Source organism: Diadema antillarum, unplaced genomic scaffold, assembly GCF_040938485.1.
Source record: "Diadema antillarum isolate AM-2024a unplaced genomic scaffold, OU_Dant_1.0 seq00001438_RagTag, whole genome shotgun sequence".
NCBI classification, from domain to species: Eukaryota; Metazoa; Echinodermata; class Echinoidea; order Diadematoida; family Diadematidae; genus Diadema; species Diadema antillarum.
The window spans coordinates 1160001-1182040 of NW_027272188.1; the positions used below are offsets into that span (position 1 = coordinate 1160001).

The 22040-nt window shown below is 37.5% G+C and overlaps 1 protein-coding gene across 1 annotated transcript; it reads left to right on the top strand.

The window, feature by feature from the left end:
- The first annotated feature begins 2760 nt into the window (after window positions 1-2760).
- LOC139709482 (octopamine receptor 2-like) lies at window positions 2761-4027 on the top strand. Its single transcript, XM_071621443.1, has 3 exons — window positions 2761-3011; window positions 3050-3138; window positions 4005-4027. Exons 1-3 carry the CDS (start codon window positions 2761-2763, stop codon window positions 4025-4027), a joined length of 363 nt encoding a protein of 120 aa, XP_071477544.1.
- The last annotated feature ends 18013 nt before the right edge of the window (window positions 4028-22040 follow it).

The window sequence follows — 22040 nt, forward strand, 5'->3', positions numbered from 1 at the left end:
TATTTCCAATGATGTATAGGTAGTGATGATATCTGAACAGGTGACAGAGAGCCTTGTTGACTCTGGCTCAAGTTGGGAAATTAGTAGATTCATCGAGACGTTGAGGAAGGAAAACAAGAAGGGATGATTTCAGAAAAATCAACAACGCCTTCAATTACTTTTTTTTTTTTTTAAGTGATGAGTATTTACACGCTGGGGTGAAGTGTCAAGTAAGTTGGTTCATCTCCACAGTAGCACGCCATGTGCGTCATTCACGAAAAAAAAAAAAATCACGAGTTGTCGACATTTTTTTTTTTCAAGCAAGGTTTCGCTGTACAAGAATGATGGACGCTTTGGAGAGGCGCAACACTTCAAACCGTCTTGTAAAATGGGTATAAATACCTCTTGAGGTATAGCCATCTCATTAGAATTCACTTCATCATCGTTTGCGTGTCAAAGCCACGGTGAGTCGCTGTAGCAGCTATTGAGAATTCTTTGGATGAGAATGGATCTTTTCAGGCAGGGTGAGCAAATATTATAGGAGGATCATTTTGTTAATTAAAAACCGACATTACATATTTCTTTCATGTCAATATTTTTTCTTCTAAACACTCTTTCTCAGTGGTAACTAATCAAATTGGACAATTTTGTCGGGAATTTTCTTTTTACTTTTGTGCTGTTTATCTCGTCGTGAAATCCTTTATCAAGGGGTTAGCTATCTGACAAATATTCTGCTTGATTCAAAAGACTGGACTTTCATCGCAACATCATTTTGGAACTCTGGTATCAAATCCAGCCAATATTATTACGAATTTTAAACTCGATTTGGCTTCCCGTAAGCACCACTGCGTGGAATATGGCTTTAACAAGGTTATTAGTACTTCGGTTTTCCATAGTTCTGGTTGGTATTAGCAGCATTCCCAAGAGCGTCACTCTAAATTTAATCAAATGTGAGACTAATAGCAATTTCGCTATCCGTAGTTTCCAGTTCATTAATTAAAGCGGCGTCGCCATTTGATCGACCTATTGGACGCCGGGGAAACATGCATTTGACGTGCATTTCATGATAAAACGGTTCCAACGGATTTTGACTGGAGTGAAACGAGCAAATTCCAACTTTTTATAGACTTAATGGAGATCCAACGATCGGCTCGTAATTCGTGTCGGGAGCAAAAATTATGTAGATTCGTAGATTTAATTGACTCAATTAGCGGTTAAGGGAAGGGAAGGACTGCACATAGAGTCATTAAATCGTGTCCTTTGTCTTAGTCAATCTTCTTTCAAAATTCAGTGTTGCGATATTATGCTCGAGTTTGTTTAGTATTGCCCACTGATCATGCTCATCATCATAATCATTATAATCATATTCGCTACTCTACACGACATTGTTTTGTTCATGGCTCCGGTGAAGATGTCAATGCTATGGAAACTTACGATTTCATTGCATATCTAGAGGTCTTTATTTTCGAATGCGGTTTGCCATCACAAAGTGACGTATCTATCATCTCTGTTTTGTTTGTTTGTCTGTCTGTCTCTGTCTCTCTTTATATATATGTATATATATATATATATATATATATATATATATAGACACCATATTTTTTTTCTCTCTATCTTAGTTGACAAACTCTTATTCAATATCATCATTTAAAAAAACTGCTCGTCTTGAATAGGATCAGTGTGGAAGATCAAAACATCGAGCTGAAACTACGTATCGATGTATCAGCTATATAAAGTGTGTAATTTGACAGATTTCTGTGGGGCCTTACGTCTGATGTTTTATGGATGTTTTCACATAGAGAAGCATTAAACTTTATGATTGAAACTCCCAATGATTTGAATCGAACCCTGCTATACCACGCCCATAAAACTCAGTGCCACTATGAATTTCAATGTGTATTCCATCTCTATAGAGCGCGAATCACATTTGAAAATTAAATTTATGGTCATATAGGTATCATGATGGATAGTGCCCTATGTTGTAGGTTTTTTTTTTTGATAATTAATACAAAAGCGGCGTATGTTTTGTTGTAAGTTTTAACACATTATTATATTTACAAGCAAGCGTGTATGCAAAACGTAATATTTCACCTTGCACTGATAAGCACTTGATACCCATTCCCTATTTGTAAGCTCATCGAAGAGAAGTACCAGGTATGCACATTCCTAAACGATGCCCTCTTTTTGCTAAAACTGTAATACATTGTAGTACTCCTTTTTATATTTCTTCGGCGCTTTATGTTCTGTTCCCTGTATATAGTGAAATAAATGGGTGGGTGTTTTTTTCATCTCTCTCTCTCTCTCTCTCTCTCTCTTTCTTTTTCTGCATTTCTCCAACTCTCAGTGTCCTTTCACAGGACTGTCGGTCCAAATTGATGTTTGGCAAACTAAAATTTTCTCAAGACCATTATTGTGTTTAGTTTTTTGTTTTTTCAGGAATGTCTTCGTCACCAATGTCGAAATGATCATCAGTCTGATGATCTGGAACTACAAGAACAACAACAACCAACCAACCTACCAATCAACAAAACACAGAATAACAGCTCTGTCCGTAAAGAGCTGTGATTAACAAAACTCACTCAAATATCTGAAGAAAAAACAATCTCCATTATGAATAGCACACAAGCAGCGGGCGCCGAGTTCGATGGGCCAAGGTTTACTTATCAATTTCTGATCAAAATCATGCTAGCTGCAGTGACGACATCCGCAAACGTAGTTGTCGTGATGACCTTTGCCTCAGAAAAACGTTTGTGGATCTATCCCAATTACTATGTCTTCAACATGACTTTAGCAGACTTACTGGTGGGCGCCGTGATCATCCCGATTCGCACGACCATCGACCTGTATGGTACATGGGTCCTAGGACGTGAGTTTGGACTCATATTCTTGACTTTGGAGAACATCAGCCTCGGGGTCTCTGTGCTTGGCGTGGTGGTCATCACCATCGACCGTTTCATGGCAACCATGTTTCCGATGACTCACTACACCAAAAAGAGCAAGCGTGTAGCGATAGTTATCAACATATTCACTTGGTTAGTGCCCCTTATCCTCTGGACCTTTCTATGTGCAGTGTGGGATTTTGTCGACCCCACTGGGATTACCACTGGCTCTGGACTTCCCAGGACTCGATACGCGTCAACTTTGACGTGGAGCCTCCTGGTATTTTGCATCCAATTTGCCTGCCCATTTCTGCTTATAACTGTGCTCTACTTTCTGATATACCTGAGGATCCGATCCGTTCCAAAGCGTCCGTTATTAAATGTTTCGGCCATGTCTGGTCGAACCGAGCTTTCTGATATTGGCGCCGGAGAAAGTGGCACTTTGAATACCGGGCAGTCTAACAATATCAAAGGAATCATATCAGACGAATCGGAAGGTGCGACTGTGGTACCCAGCATATCCTCACTGGTCGTAAAGAAAACAGCCGAAACGTCTGATCAGTCAACCAGGTGTGACGGATATGGCACTCGGACTGTGAGACAAATGAGAGATGCCCCGAGGAAATCGGCAGATCGCAGAGCTCCAAGAAATATTTCAGCCCATAGACATTCACGGGCCGAGTCGACGAGGGAAGGCAATAAGGCCATGCGAACTTTGACCTTCATTATTTTAGCCTTCGCGGTCACCTGGATACCGACCGTCACAAACCTCTTGCTGTACAATATTTCGCAAACTTTGTACAACGAACTAGCGAGAAAAATACGGTTTACCGAAGTAGGTAGGTGGACATTGTTCTGCAACAGTATGCTCAATCCAGTCGCTTATGCCATGGCGCAACCGTTAATTCGTCAAACTACCATCAACATATTTTGTAGGAAATGCCGCTGAAACCGTTCTCAATGTGACTCCTCATATTCTTGTCTACCTCCCCCCTCCCCTTTGTCCTCCTCGTACTCCTCCTCTCCTCCTATTTGTCCTCCTCCTTCTCTTCCTCCTTACACTTCTCCTTCTTCCTTTGTACTCTCAAAGCTATAGGCCTAGCTGTTTATTTCCGTTTCGAGCACCACCACATTCTTGCACACCAGTTGTGTTCCATGTCAACTGTTAGAGGCTTGTTATATCAACAATAATTTATTATTTGTTCTCTTATTTTCTGAGGATCCCATATCGCACAACCTTGCTTTTTTTAGATGGACCCTCCATTTCCATTCCCATCCTCATTTAATTTGTACTATACGTAAGCATATACTTAATAATATACTTGGTCGCTCATTATCACATGTATTTTGTTAGTTTACGTTTTTGATATTACAAATATGTTCTGCTTGTACATTGTATATAATTTTCTCTTTTTACTTTATGGAAATGAAAATAAATTTGAATTTTGAACTTTGAACAATAGTTATATTTCTAAAGCACTAGCACTAGCACTACTTACTGGACCAGAATCGCTGTGATACTCGTTGGCAAGATCTATCATTCGAGGCTTAGCTCCGCAGGAACGTTCTTCTTTGAGAAGACGTATCTTCTGTCTTCATACGCTGTTGAGGCACGAGTTTTGCAACACTGCAAAATTATCCGTAGTCGTGAATTTCTATCCCATCTCAATTAATTATAAGTTAGTAGAAAGTTGCGATATACTGTCCTGCAACGTATTATTGTGAACGACGTAACAATCACATTCAATTTAGTATCAATTGCTGCACCTGTAGCTACTAACGGTTACAACTCGTTATTCCGAAGGTTCGTTACTCCGAAGGCTCTTCAGTCCGAAGATTTGTTGTTCCGAAGGTTCGTTATTCCGAATTTCATTTTCGGATTAACAAATCTTCGGAATAACGAACCTTCGGAATAACGCCACAAATTAATGTTCGGATTAATGAACCCTTTTTCATTTTCGGATTAACGAACCTCTAGGTATAGGGAATTGTGTGTTTCGGATTAACGAATCTTCGGAATAACGAATCTTCGGAATAGCAAACTTTCGGAATTAAGAACAGCACCCCTACTAACTACCCCATACATTTATTATGTAGTAAATTATGTAGGATGAAATGTTATTTTATAATTTTCTTGGCCTCTTTTAAGATTTGACCTTTGAGCACTAACGGAAATGAATGACCTTTATCATGTATCAAGATATTGGGTTTGCTTTGTTGCTTTTTTGTCACTTCATTCGTAACAGCTGAAAGAGTTATATTCATTTTAGTTTAGTTTAGTTTGATTGTATTTTTGCAGTATTGAAGTAAGGTGGCAGGCAAAGTAAGCAGAGTAATCAATTAAGTGCATTAGGTGCAATTCATGAATGCTTATGACTGTGCAAGTGTTGGTATCAATTTCAGGTCGGTTTTATTTTTGCATTCCATTTTCAGTACAATATACCAAAAAGTAATGATATGAATTATTTCTACGCATTAATACATAGTATTCTTTACAGTGGTAGGGAAATATATAAAGAGAGAGAGAGAAAAAAAAAACATAGATCAATGTCAAATTAAATGTAGAAAACCAGAAGGAACATTTCGAGTAAAGTTTTGAATAAAAAAAAAAAAATAATTGCAAATGTAGGGGATCATCTTCATAGGCACACCTTGACCTGGGGAATATGGTCCCAGGTCAACTTACAACATAAAGTGAACTATGATATTAGAGTACTTTAGATGTCGTAAGTCACTATATGTATAGGTGAGCAGCAGTGTAGACTGTAGAGGGTGTGCAGTCGGTGCTGTGAAGCGTGGGTTATGCTCCGATTATGTTGATCTGGAGGAGTCTTATACGTACTATCGATATGTTTAGGTGTTGTTGGAATTGTATTGAATCATCATAGCTTTAATCTCATTGTTTAGAATAAAAGAGAACATAAGGTATGCGTTTATTCATCCAATTCCAGACACCTCGTGATGTTTTAGTGATTTTTTGTGCTATGATAATAATAGTGGGATTCAACATGATAATCAGTATGAATAAACTGCAGAGGGAGACGATTGCATGTGTATTTTTGCATAAAGACAGCAGTCTGAAAAGTATGAAAGATATCTTATCTTTTTTTTTCATTTATTCATTCCTCAAATTCATGTAATTCTTCCGTCGAGATGCTTTCATTGCAACTGATTGACAAATTGCCCTGCATCGACGTAAATAAGCACTGAATTGATCAGTGTTTTAGTAGTAGCCATGATAAAAATCATGGGCGTACATACTCGAGCGGGATTCGAACCCACGACCTCCTCGGCGGAAGAATTTCATGAATTTGAATAATTACGCAGTACCCGCTGCATGCTACAAGGATTAGAACCAACACTTGCTGTCGGGCGAAAGCTCGGTGGTCTAGTGAGATGACGCCTGTCCGGTGATCAGGAGGTCGTGGGTTCGAATCCCGCTCGAGTAAGTACACTCATGATTTTTTATCATGGCTACTACTAAGACACTGATCTTATTTATTCCTTTATCTCATTTCCACACAGGCACCTGTTTCAGCCACATGGTGTTCTTCCACAGGTCTGTGCATCTTTAAAAAAACTGTTACATAACATGATACAACAACATACAGGAACATAATACACAAATCAATTATAAAAAATGGCATATACAATGTAAAAAAAAAACAACTTCAAAAGACATCATCAACATCTGAGCTTCCAGGCTACAAATCACAATCCTTGTACCCCGACCCCCCCCCCCCCCGCGCGCACCACCATGCAAACACACTTTGATGTTTTTAATTGACGAAATGGGAGTCCAAAAGGTTGAATAAGGGGATAAAGTGATTAATCGCACTGTAGCCTTCTGCGGGATAGTAATTGAATTTATTTAAGTTTATCCACAGTTTCCCCAAACAATATTGCACTATGTATAATGCACCGGAAAGCATTTCATAGAATTGTCTGGGGATTTGTACAATGTAAAATTCCATTTTTTTATAGAATATGTGAATATCAATTGTGAATACAATCATTTCATGTTGAATCGAAATTAATTGTAATTTTTAAGAATTCGATGAATATCTCACTTCTGTTAGAGGCAATCAATCAATACAAATATTCATAATCCACGTTATTTTCGGTTTGTGAAAAATATATGTTTAAAATGTTATTATGTTTCGTTTTTTAAACGTTTAGGGACGAACTATTGCACGTAAAGTAAACCATTGTGAAATTTCTTCTGTGTATTTTTATGTATATGATCCTAATCAGAGTTTTAAAGTCCTCATTGGTTCAAAAAATATCAGTATTATCCGCAAGTATTATAAAGTTAAGATTCTGATTTCATATCATTGACATACGAAACAACAAAGGACCAATGTTTGATCCTGAGGATCGCCACGGTATTTGATATTAGATTTTCGGGATGTGCAAGATTGGAATAATGGATATTGCTAATTCAAAAGCGTTCACACAAGAATCTTTTTCCTTCAGACAAAAGAAGTCCAAAGTTTAGATATGTTCTTTTGCTTATCTCATGCTATGACTCAAACAAATACATTGTGTACCTTCTATCCATCATGTGCATTGTTAATACTATCTTATGTTTTATTGAAATTAATATTTGCATGACATAGAATACCAGACACGTATTCATTGAAACACCAATCATTAAAATTAGTTGCCTAAACTGACGTCTGATGAATGTGGGTCAACGCCAATTTCGCAGATTAAAAAAGTATTGAGCAAAAAGCATTTTTATTTTGCATTACAGTTTCTTTCTTAATAGTTAAGTGCTTTTATGTAGACACAGGAATTTCATTGCTTGAACGAACGCGATGAAGTTTTTCTCTCTTTTTTTATAAGAAAGACTTTATCAGGTAGAAACAAATGTTTGCCGAAATATATGTAAAGAGCATGAAGAGTAGGTTAGTTATTATGATTATTTTACAGTTAGGCCTACGGAAAGTTCCAATTAACAATACGTTTAGACCCCACCAATTTCGCAACTGACTCAACTTACATTATACAGAGGACCTACGAAGTTGGTCTTTTTTTATTATGAGCATCACTGTCACTCCAAAGTATAAGAAAGATAACTGATATAATGAAGAAAAGAAAAAGGAAGAATACCCAACAGAGAGGAGGGAAACACGGGAGAAGGGTTACGACATAGACCGTATAGGGCCGATAGACGGAAGTACCACAGACGTGTGCTTGTGCGAGCGTGTATTGCTTTTATGTTTGAAGGCAAAATATAATTGCGTGCAATAGAAATGTCCTCGATTTCATTGTAAAGTACTATATACTCACATAAGTTATGATTGTACAGGTATATGTCTATGACCTCATTCATTTTTTATCTTAATCTACGGTTCTGGAATTGCAATTGAAGATGTCCCATATCATGATCGCTTTTGTCAATTTAATTAGATGATGATTAAGAACCCTCTGGTAATTAATACGGGTCATAGAAAATTTTGATAAGATTAGGAAATTAATCTTCATCCGACCTTGGTCCTCAATGCAGTACTTTTACATGGCTTTTAAGCTCCTTTTCCATGGCTTTTAAGCTCCTTTTCCTTCATGGAAAGAGAGCACAGGCAGAATTCGGATATCGTTCATCCCATTTGAATGCATTCGGAAGGGAAGAACTTGTTAGGCACACACACACATACACACACACACACACACACACACACACACACACACACACACAAAGTGTTTGAAAAATAAATTTTTCCTCAGATAATTGCTCCAATCTTCAATGCGACACACTCATAAAAAAATACACAAAACACCCGAACGCTCACCGCAAAATGAATGAAGCTTTTTGTAAGTGCAGTCGTGGATTCAGAGGGGGGAGCACCGGGCGCGCACCCCCTCTTTATTTTTGATTAAAACAAAAGTTATAGAAAGAAAAAAATGGGGAGGGGTGCGTGCGCCCTTAATTCTATAAAGGCGCCTCCTCTTTACGGAATTCCTGGATCAGCCCCTGAAGTATGCATTGCAGAATGAAAACGGAAAGCAGAGAGCTCATCAAATTGAAACGCGCTCTCTTGAATGATTAACCCGGGGCTTTGTTTGCCAAATTATTTGAATATACCATTCACTCAGCAGCTGACCTATTTACAAATCAATTTGATTCAGACACAGTGAAGATCGAAGCACATTCACCAGATATCACTTTTTTTTAAATAGCGTTATGACAGGAATTCACTTTTTTTTTAACATTAAAATGTCCAACCATTTCATCTTTGTCTATTTTTTTCTCTGCCTGTGTTGAAAGCAAAATCAATTTACTTTTTCATAAAGAAAAAGAAAAAAAGATGTCTTGATATATCTGTACTTGCTGTCGTTTGCGCTGATGTGGACGTATCGCTGCTGTATAGATCATTATTGACGGAAGCGCTATATTTGTATCTGTCGGCAGAGGCACTGCTCAGTCAGTGGTGAACCACTTTTCCGACAAATTAGCTGATACTTGACAACGGGTAAGCATTTCCTTCGAAATGTGATGAATACAATGTTTAAAATCCTTTACATAATTTTTAGATTACATTAGATAATTAGTAATGAAAACAACTACTATGTAAAGCAGTGTCATCCTTACAATTCATCATTGTTCTTTGCTCTTTGTTGTAATTTCGTAAATGCTTTTGTCAGTACCATAACCACGATTGCTAGTTTTAACATATTTGCTGTTCTTCTAAATTTCCGTTATTCGAATTTTAGGCGGATAGAAGCCTTCCTATCAAGCTTTCTGAATTCCAATACTACTATTTCTATTGAAACGTAGAATATTCCCCTTATTTCACAGTTTGTTGTCATTTCCTTTAAATAACAGATGTAGCTGTTCGTGTATCATGGAATATCAGAACAATGAGTTTTAAGTATTTAGAAAATGGTGAAGTTTTATGACTCGTCGCCATAACATGACTTGAACGTACTTAATCCATCTAGTATAATCATAATCTAAGTGTTACCCATTAAATCTTCGAAAATATGCTGCAGATATTATCATTATCATTTCTCTTTCAATTCATTGGTACCTTTGAACTGAATTGAATTGAATTGAATTGAAATCATGTCTTATATTGGAAAAATATTGAAATACAAAATTGGTTAGATTCTTTAAATTTGCACAAACTAGAGACTCACTAATGAAAGTTCTAACCTAATGAAAGGATCATGGTAACATCAGCAAGTATCATTTTTGATTCTGTAGCCAAGACAAACAGTCGAATACGAAAAACAAAAGGATGAAAGAGAATTTTCCGCAACCTCTTGAAACAAATAAGGGTCATAGATTACTGGACTTGAGCTAAGTACCAAAAGAAGTTTCGTTTGTGGAATATTTCTACAGTTTGCAGGTAAAGTTCACGAATAGCAGTTAAAAATCCTGCAACCACTTTCATTAAAAAGGCTACAGATTCTCGAGCTGTAATAATAAGTGCAGTAACTATGACAATATCCAAGAATTTACCAATTACCTGTGGCTACTGGGGTTATTCAAATCTTTCAATAAATGCAAACATTCATACACAACTGGACCATGGTTGTAGAATGACCTCGACTTACGAGTGGTTCACATTACACAAGCATTGCTTTTTAGTGGGCCTCTCAGTTCCCTTTCCCCCCTTTAACATAACTTAGTATTTTGCCGCTATGTATATATGTATATATCTCTATTTGTTAATTATCGTTTCGCACATTCTAATGTATATATGCTTATGATATAATACCTGATTTATTCTGTGTTATGTTTTGTTGGAAGAAAAATTGGAATGAAAAATAAAATGAATGAAAAAAATGAATGAATATCGCTTGAAATTGTTACAAAGGTCAAACAATTGCATTTCCGGCCCAACTATCGGTTTAGAAGTGCATCAAATCATCTTCGTTTTTAAAGGTCCAGTCGCTTTTCCACGCCATGGAAGTCACACTCGACAAAACAGATTCATCTTGTGCAAGATTGTCATACAATAAAATGCTGTAAATCAAATGAACTGACATATCAGATCCAGAAACGCCGCTAAACAAAGAAGGGAAAAAAGACGGCCCTTTTTGAGAGACAATTTGATAGTTTCTCATCATTAACTCAAGCAACTGCTCATGCTGTGCGCGTCAGTATTACATAACGAGTGTTCACCAATTGGCTGGATTTCTGGCAAATCATGATCTGAGTCTAGGGCAATTACCGCGCACCCTTCCCTTGACCCTAACCCTAATCCTAATCCTGAACCTAATCCTAACCCTATAAACTCAAAGTCTAACCCTAAACCTAACCCTAACCCTAATCTTCACTTTAATCTTTACGCATAATCAACTCCACTGTATTTGAAGGTCTTCAATATAAATGACAATGAACGAAATTCAAGCAACACTCTTTTTCGGGCACTGCCTACAACAATAAAACTTATTTTCCGGACCGATATCAAACCATTCAGAAGACTGGAGGTCGAAGAACTATCTTTGCTCGACCATATAAATCTCTTGAGATTATATATAGTATACAAGAGTATCAGAGCCAAACTTACTTTCTATCTGCGAAATAAATAAGATAATAATGATCTAATGGAAGGGCGTCTGCAAATATAGCTGCCTTGTCAAGCCGTGAGCACTGAAACAGCAGAGGCCGATAAGATCAATTCGCATTCGATCTCCACCATGTACAGATGAGGTGTTGCAACAGTTAATTGGATTACGAGTCCGAGGATGTAATCTGCAATTAAGCCACGGTGAGGGTTATAACACCTTGCCTTCTGGAATAATTTTCCACCTTCGAAATCACGAAATGGCTGACTTTATAATATAAACCTTTCGGGGAAGGCGCCCAAGGTCCACAAAAACGTTAGATAATCTCCTTTAGACTGTGACATTCTCAATCTCCGAATCAATACACAATCGGAACTGAACTGATGATATGCGAAAATATGAACTGCATCAGGAATGTACTAGAATATTGATTGATTGATTGATTGATTGACTGACTGATTGGTTGATTGATTGATTGATTGATTGATTGATTGATTTATTGATTGATTGATTGGTTAATTGATTGATTGATTGATCTGATTTGATTTCTGAATTTTTCTCATACATTTAATGTCATACAAAGTCAATTGAACGAGCTAATTGAGCACAGTACTACTTGAATCTGACAGTTGAAACAGATAAATGATTAATTCAAATATCCAACATTATTCTATCACAATGCAAAATGAAAATGAGCAGGCGTTATTTTATGCATTTATGCAAACATAGGATCCCATGTACCTGCCGTTCGAAAGACAAATCAAGCAACTCTAGACATAACGGAACTACTCTACTACAGGAGATCATCATCATAACCAAACGCTTTACGAGGATAATGGCCTCAGAAATGATTGTCTAAACAATACGACATACTAAGAATATATTCAAGTCACCACTCACTGAGTGGTCATAAAGAGAAAGAGGGAAGAATGAAGAGAAAAGAAAAAAAAAATGTGCTGCCGTGCATTGTGCAAAATGTGAAGTGTTTGCGTGGAAATGAGTTGTATGTGTTAATGTTCATGTTTGTTGCGTACGTTCAGTTCGGAGCCCTCAGAAGTGAATATAAATCATTTATCTCGAATTACTTTGACTGAATGTACTGCCGGAGATTGGAAAAGATAAATGTCATTGTGATGACATAGATTCAGAGCGTCATGATTAATATTGAAGACCGAAGTAAAACCTGCATTTAGCACACATGAAAATTCTTTTTCGATAGTTATGGTAGCAAAAAAACCAAACCAAACCAAACAAAACAAATTAAACAAAAAGATCTGAAGCAAATTTGTAAAGTGCTGCCAGTCCAATGTCCTTGCCTGTTATACATATCAAAACCATCTTTTGAAGTAATTATGTTACAAATGCTCGAATAGCTCCTAGATATTGTTCTAGCACATCGATTTAACAACAGCTGATAGGATACTTAATGTTATCTTTGTAATGTAAATTATTGCCAGAATATTGCGGGATTTTGATATGTCCTTGTGAGAGAAACCTTCAATTCAATTCAATTTCCATTAATATTCATTCAACTAAAAACGAAACAAAGAACAAAATTTACATTACGCAATCAAATTATTTAATGAAATTATAAATTTTCTTCAAAACGTATTGCAAAGTCACTTTCGAGATGTATTGCAAAATTTACACCTGTTCGTCAGTAGTGTGAAATATGTTTTATCTTTATTTTCTTCTCTATCATAAATTATATATTTTTTATCACACGGAGTCCATCTGTTTTAAGCTTATTTGTTAGCTGAATTTTCTTTACCGCTTTCTTGTAGTTAACAAGACGTTTAATGTGTTAATATACAAGTTATCACTATATTTCTTTAAATTGGGATATAATGGTATTTCCTATGTATTAACCTATCATACAGTTTAAACCTAATGTATTGTACATACAATCGAAATTGTTCTCACAATTCGGGTGCCATCCAAACATTCGTGATCGGCGTTTCTTCTTGTTCGTTCAACTGGTATTTTTTTTTTTGGATATATTTTTGATATATTTTTGAGAAACCAAAACAAGTGAAACACTTCCGATGCCCCCGCAATATAGATATTAAATAAATGCACACACAGGAGTAAAGTGTCACAGGATAATCATATATACATATTCAATTTCTATTGCTGACTGAATGAATGTCAAAATTATTCATATTATACCCATTTTAATACACCGAAACCCTTTTAAAAGAAAAGACATACTCTCGAAATGGGTTTTATACGCCACCTGATGACGCTTCTTATGCTGTATACTGAAATTAGGCGAAAATACATCGAACCTGCTTGCTGCATGTTGGATTATTGTCTGATTGAAAACTGAAGTCATTGTTGTTGTTGTTTTTTGCACTATTCGTCAAGCATGCTGTACTAAATTAATCCATGGGAACGGTTCATTTATATCACGTGCAGTTGTGACGCATGCAAATGATGGTCAAATTCTTGGTCAGATCTAATCATTTCAATGTCACCGCGTCATCACATTCCATATAACACGTCCTCTTTTAATGAATCCAGCCTCGAATTCAGCGTTTTAGTGGGACGACAGTGATATAAATCATACTCTCATCCATTATCCTAACTTGAGTAATTGGTGGTCAAGTACCAGCAAAGCAATTAAGAGCGCATTGATTTTGTCGTGTAATCGTTTATATTCAATCTACATCTTCCGGTGGAGTCCATTAATTCCCTTCTGTTCAGTGTCGGTCTCTACTTCTTTGCCACATTGACATTGACGACCTCTAATCAAGATACCGCATATATGTATATATATATTTGCCCTATTTCAAGACAAGAGATCTGTTGTGTTCCAGTTATTGCTGCTCTTTCTGTTGTTGTTTTTTTTCTTCTTCTTCAAATTAATTTCCCGTTTCTACTTAAGAGTATATAAAAAAATAACAACTGTGACTAGTAATGAAATATTCTATGCTTTCGATAACACGTCCGTGGTCATGGTCTTCTCTCTCTCTGTCTCTCTTCTTTTCTTTTTTGAAACAACAACAACGTGGTCTGTGTGCTCAGACTATATACGGACCCCTAGCAATCAGACATTCCTCGGGCTCAAGTTCAAATTTACTGAAGTGATGTGAGTAGGCCCTCTCTTGTTTGGTATGCGATAGCTTCGACTGAATGTCGGATCAACAGTAACTTAAACAATGTCTTTAAAAACATGCAGATCATTTGATATCATTATTTACACTTTGAAGGTGATAACACACACACACACACACACACACACACACACACACATACACACACATACACACACACCATGAGGCCAGGGGCGTATCCAGGAATTCCGTAAAGAGGGGGCGCGTTTACAAAATTAAAGGGGGGGGGGGCGCACGCACCCCTCCCCCATCTTTTTTTCTTTTTCTTTTTTTTTTTTGTTTCAACAACAAAAAAATGGGGGGGGGGGGCGTGCGCCGGTTGCGGTACTCCCTGGATCCGCCCCTGTACACACACACAGACAAGTATGCATAATGATATAACATGATCTGTTATTGGTTAAATTGACACCACATGACATCAATGTTTTTCGATACAGTGCAATATAAACCTTTCTGTGAATTCGAGCATGGAGAAACAACGACATAACCACACGTTATGTACCGAACATAACAAATTTTGCATGCTCTGTTAGGGCACCATTCTAATTAGTCCAGCGGCCGAGTGAAACATTAATTGTTCATATTTGTCTAAAAACACAAAATTCAGCACACAATGTAGACTGACATACTCTAAGCAGAATTGGAGTATTGAACTCGTCAGAATTCAGACATCTTCTCCCGTTGCCATGTTAATAATTTTTTTTCTTTATAAATACATGTATTTCCAATAATGCTACTTAGATGTAAGAAAATGACTAGCACTAGAATTACTCATTCGATTGCAATTAAGGTCCTATAGTATTTTCTGACATCTCCCGTTGCCATGGTCACGATTTGTTTGAGGAAAAACTCTCATTTTTTCGTTAAAATGATTATTAAAATGTAATAAAACTAACTATCTTTTTTTAAATATTTAGAATCGCTCATTCAGTTGCAATTACATTCCTAGTCATTCTGTGACATCTTCTCCGTTACCATGGTAACGATTTTTGTTGAAAAAATAATTCGTATTTCTCACCATACAGTATCAAATATGACACAAATAATTCAAATTGTATAGTCATAGGATTTCCCATTCAAATGCAATCGAAATCTCATATCATGGGAATGGTAAAACAGAATGCCCGTTGCCATGGTAACACTCGGCATTCCAGAAACTAACATTTATTGATAATTGAATAGTATAAAAAGGGGAAAATAGAAGTGCCTGAGAATGTCTGTTTCAAGTTAAAACTTTGTTTGGCGTTTTGATCAGCCAAATCCACATTTCCTCTAAAACATGGTGGTTACTATTGCCAACGACTATGCAAAAATTGTTATTGGAGGAATAAAAACATTTCTGTATCAAAACAAAGCACACATCACTTAATACACAAAGTTCCAACAATGGCCTTTTACAAATTAGCTATAATACGTTTTTAAAGGTAATAGTCATGCCTGATAGGACAGTTGTCATGGCAACAGAATGATAAGAAAGTTAAAGTAGGCAAGGCCTACGCTAGGATGTATACAAATCAATAAAAATTTCATAGTGCTAATGCATTTATTAACTTAACAACTCTCTTAGACAAAACACCATTCAATAAGCTTTTCATAACCTAGTTGACTTTATTGTCCTTATCTGTCTCGTTGTTGATAATTGGTGGTAGATGAAAGTCCAGGAGATGTTGTCATAGTTGCAGATTGATTAGATAATTAAATAATTTCTCTAAAAGGAAATGATTGTGCTTGTGCGAAATTAAATAACACAAAAGCATACTGGGATTAACAATGCATATTCACCGTAAGTGTCAACATTTCTTTCTTTCAAGTAAAATTGCAATCAGGTTCCTTAAAAATTTTACAACACTATGTTGATTTTATCAAACTATCAATGTCAATGCTGTTGTCAGAGTAATCTAAAAGTTAAGCTATTACCAAGGTAACGGCCAGCAATTCCGATCTTGGACAACAGGTTTTTTTTCGCATTAAAACGTGTTACTTGAAAGAAATACATTTTGACAACTGCTGCATGTACGGTGTACATGCATTGTAAGTCCCAGTATGTTTGTTTGTTTGTGTGTGTGTGTGTGTGTGTGTGTGTGTGTGTGTGTGTGTGTGTGTGTGTGTAGGGGTGTGTGTGTGTGTAGGGTGTGTGTGTGTGTAGGGGGTGTGTGTGTGTGTGCGTGTGTGAGTGTGAGTGTACGTAAGTGTGTGTTGTTGTTGTTGTTGTTCAATCTCATGCACAAATATTTCCTTTTAAAAAATAATTGCATCATCTAATTCATCTGTTACCATAACAACATCTCTCTATGATTTTCACCTTGCCATGCTTGCATTGATTTATCAGCAATAAGACAGATAAGCATACTAAAGTCAGCTAGATTGACGAACATGCTGAATGATGCTGTATCAGGGATTTGTAAAAAGCAAAAAAAAAAAATACATTAGCACTTGCAATTTTAATTGATTTGTAAGCCAGGCATATACCTGAACGTTTCTCGGCAACTGTCCAATCAGATATGACCTTCACATTGAAAACATAAATCTATATTGTGAAAAACCATGATTGGAACTTGCGTGTACTTGTTGATTAGCGTTATGTTTTGATATACAATGTAGAAATGCTTTTATTTCTCCAACAGCATTTTGCGCAATGTCGTTGCCATAGCAACCACAACCTTTTTTTAGAGGAAATATGACTCTGACTGACCAAGATGTCACTGGAATTTTAAGTGTTACCATGGTAACGAACTTTTTCTTACCATTTCCATGACTTTAAACGACCAAGATTTCGATTGTATTTGAACGAGTACACCTAATTCTGTACAAATTTAGCAATTTTTGTCACATTTGATACAGTACTATGAGAAATATAAGCTATTTACAAAAGTGATTTGTTACCATGTCAACAGAAGAAGACGTCATAGAATGACTAGGACTTTAATTGCAATTGAACAAGTATTTCCAAATCAATAAGTTTAGTTAGTTTTCTATACATTTAAGTATGACATGATTATAGACATTATTATAAAGATAATTTCTTATGCATTTAAAGAAAGTAATCGTTAAATAATCAAGAAAAATCATTATTCTGAAGGGCTCGATATCCAAATCTGCTTAAAATGATAGATCAGTCTACATGTGTGGCGAATGTGGTGCTACTATGCTTATAGACAAAATTTGAACAATTGGTCTGATATTTTGGGCTATGCCGCTGGACTAATGGACTGTTATTTGGCCTGACAATAACGCCGTAAAAACCCTCGTGCAATCAACCTGCATTTAAACTTACTATGCAGGTCGAGAATACATTAATCTCTAGCACAGTGCATTCGCAGTCACACCCTTTCTTCAAATATAATATCATTAAAATCTAAGGATTCAGATCAACCAATAGAAGACCTGCATGTGCAAAAACAAAAGAACACACAATTCGCACAAAACCAACAACATATGACGCAGAAATAAGCACATGATTATGTGCATGTCTGTCAATGCAATCAAGAACATCAAATCAGGACTCATGTTTAAAAAGAAGACCCATAAATGGCAAATGGATCGAGATAAACCGAGGGTCGGCTGTGGCGTGCCTGAGGTTTGCCACCGGGCAATTCATCAAAGTCAACACAGAAATGCGGCCGCTCAAGATTGTTCTGTGAGATCCTCGGTATTTACTTTAACCAGTACCTCCATGCTTTTACTCATATACTTCACCCAAGGTGTGTACGTGATACCGTCCTTTCTTTAATTGCTGTGGACGGGTTGACTACTTGAGAGGTTCACTTGAACAGGAAATCAGTTCTTTGTTTGAGAGTACGATGGTTGACATACACATTACGATATACATGTGTATTGAATGAAAAAGGAAGAATAGAGAATAGAGAGTGAGCGAGAGATATAAATGTACAAAGAGAGGTCTACAGAGAGAGAAAAAAATAGCAAGTGTGGTATGTGTTGATTTAAAAAAAAATGGTGAACATCCGTACTTCGGTCGTCTTATTGACAGAAACGTACTTATCAATGGGATACACCTCCTCTTTGACAAATAAAAAGAGGAAACAGAAAAAACGTCAACTCATCCAAACTGAGTAGTAATACAGATGTAGGCCTATATGAGATACCGTCACTCAAATCAATCAGACTACTTTTGAGATCTCCTTTTCAAGGTCGGCAATGTCTTAAAGGTACAATAACGACTTTGGCTTTGTACATTTTGATTTCACCTCATAGTTTTGGTTCAGATATAGGGATGCAGGTTTCCAACTGTTTTGTGTCTTCATTTGTGAGATAATGAAAAACCTCTTATGAAATATGAAAGAACATGCAATTCATACAAGAATTCACACTTTATTTGATGGAAACTGGTCTCGAAACACTGGCGTAGCCAGGGGGGGGGGGGGCGATGGGGGCGGTCGCCCCCCCCCCCCCCCCCTAAGATTTGGACCGGGGATTTGGGAGGCGGAAAAAAAAAATGCGTGTATACTGTATGCATGCACATGAAGCGGGTCTCTTTTGCAACCTTTCATCAAATAAGATATTTTTTTTTTTGAATATTTCACTCAAAGTGTGCACCAGATCGTTGAATTTCAATTCAAAATATGCAAAATCTCTCGTGCTTGGGAGGGGGAAACTCTCCCCCTCTGTGCCTCTTTCCCTAGCTAAGTACACTTTTTAGATTTACAAAAAATTATGAATAATTCTGAGTGCACAAGACTTATCACTTATATTCCGAAAACTCAAGGTTACCTCATGTATAAGGGGAATTTCCCCTTTTAATCGGCCCTTTCCTCCCTCATCCCCCCACATCAGTTTTGTTTTGTTTTGTTTTGTTTTGTTTTGTTTTTTTTTTTTTTGGGGGGGGGTGATTTCCCAAATGCTGATTCCATCAAATATGCGTATACGAGATATCTCAATTTCAACCTTAAAAAGGCAAAAGCTCCATCGGAAGGGAAGGGTGGAGATAACACTCGCCCACGCCTTCTCCCTGCTGCCCCCCCCCCCCCCCCCACCGCCATGCATAGAAGTAGACTGTGGCTATACCCAGATCGCTTTATTTCAATTCTAAAAACGCAAAAGCTCCACGAACGGGAGGGGGAATCCCCCTTCCCCTAAGCTCTACCTCACTAGACTTTATACATACATACAGATGGAGCACATTCGGAATAAGAGCTAAATTCCGTGATTTTAACACTTCGATGAAAAAGTATTGCACCAAAAATTTGCACCAGATCGCTGAATTTCAGGTCTGAAAACGCAAAATCACCTTCGTGTGGCAGGGGATATGCCCCTATCTACACCCTCGTGTGCATGCTTTTTCTGTTTGATTGCTGAACAGACAGATGATATTCAGTGTAAGAATTAATACAAGAAGACTAGTGTATTTAAATTATACCATTTTATAGGTAAATTGTTCAATAATAATCTACACTAAAATATACTGCAACCTTAAACAAGTGGGACTGTTTCAACTCGTTAAAACACGCAAAAACATGCATCAAATTGCACCATTTGCAACATCAAAATGCAAAAAGTTCTCACCGTGGGAGGGGGGACACCCCCCTCCCACACCCTCCCCTACCCCCTCGCTCGGGTTCAGTCGCGTTCATGATATTCAATGAAAAGAATTAATACAAAAAGTGTATCTAAATTATACCCTTTTATAGGCAAATTGTTCAATAATAATCTACATCAAAATAAACTGCTACTATAAACAAGTTGGACTGTTTTACGTCGATAAAACGCGCAAAAACATGCATCAAATTGCACCATTTACAACATAAAAATGCAAAAAGTTCTTACCGTGGGAGGGGAGACACCCCCCTCCCACTCCCCCCCCCCCCTCTCTCTCTCGCTCCGCTCGCTCGGGTTCAGTCGCGTTCATGATATTCAGTGAAAAGAATTAATACAAGAAGTGTGTTTAGATTATTCCATTTTATAGGGCAAATTGTTCAATAATAATAAACATTAAAATATACTGCTACCTTAAACAAGTGGGACTGTTTCACGTCGATAAAACGCGCAAAAACATGCATCAAATTGCACCATTTGCAACATCAAAATGCAAAAAAGTTCTTACCGTGGGAGGGGGGACACCCCCCTCCCACACCCTCCCCTACCCCCTCGCTCGCTCCGCTCGCTCGGGTTCAGTCGCGTTCATGATATTCAGTGAATAGAGTTAATACAAGAAGTGTATCTAAATTATACCCTTTTATAGGCAAATTGTTCAATAATAATCTACATCAAAATAAACTGCTACCATAAACAAGTGGGACTGTTTCACGTCGATAAAACGCGTAAAAACATGCATCAAATTGCACCATTTACAACATCAAAATGGGAAAAGTTCTTACCGTGGGAGGGGGGACACACCCTCCCCTACCCCCTCGCTCGCTCCGCTCGCTCGGGTTCAGTCACGTTTATGATATTCAGTGAAAAGAATTAATACAAGAAGTGTATCTAAATTATACCCTTTTATAGGCAAATTGTTCAATAATAATCTACATCAAAATAAACTGCTACCATAAACAAGTGGGACTGTTTCACGACGATAAAACGCGCAAAAACATGCATCAAATTGCACCATTTACAACATCAAAATATAAAAAGTTCTTACCGTGGGAGGGGGGACACCCCCCTCCCACACCCTCCCCTACCCCCTCGCTCGCTCCGCTCGCTCGGGTTCAGTCGCGTTCATGATATTCAGTGAATAGAGTTAATACAAGAAGTGTATCTAAATTATACCCTTTTATAGGCAAATTGTTCAATAATAATCTACATCAAAATAAACTGCTACCATAAACAAGTGGGACTGTTTCACGTCGATAAAACGCGTAAAAACATGCATCAAATTGCACCATTTACAACATCAAAATGGGAAAAGTTCTTACCGTGGGAGGGGGGACACACCCTCCCCTACCCCCTCGCTCGCTCCGCTCGCTCGGGTTCAGTCACGTTTATGATATTCAGTGAAAAGAATTAATACAAGAAGTGTATCTAAATTATACCCTTTTATAGGCAAATTGTTCAATAATAATCTACATCAAAATAAACTGCTACCATAAACAAGTGGGACTGTTTCACGACGATAAAACGCGCAAAAACATGCATCAAATTGCACCATTTACAACATCAAAATATAAAAAGTTCTTACCGTGGGAGGGGGGACACCCCCCTCCCACACCCTCCCCTACCCCCTCGCTCGCTCCGCTCGCTCGGGTTCAGTCGCGTTCATGATATTCAGTGAAAAGAGTCAATACAAGAAGTGTATCTAAATTATACCCTTTTATAGGCAAATTGTTCAATAATAATCTACATCAAAATAAACTGCTACCATAAACAAGTGGGACTGTTTCACGTCGATAAAACGCGCAAAAACATGCATCAAATTGCACCATTTACAACATCAAAATGGGAAAAGTTCTTATCGTGGGAGGGGGGAAACCCTCTCCCACACCCTCCCCCCCTCGCTCGCTCCGCTCGCTCGGGCTCGGTCGCTTCGCTCCCTCGCAGACAAACCGGACCCCCTAAGATGAAATCCTGGCTACGCCGTTGTCTCGAAATGGCT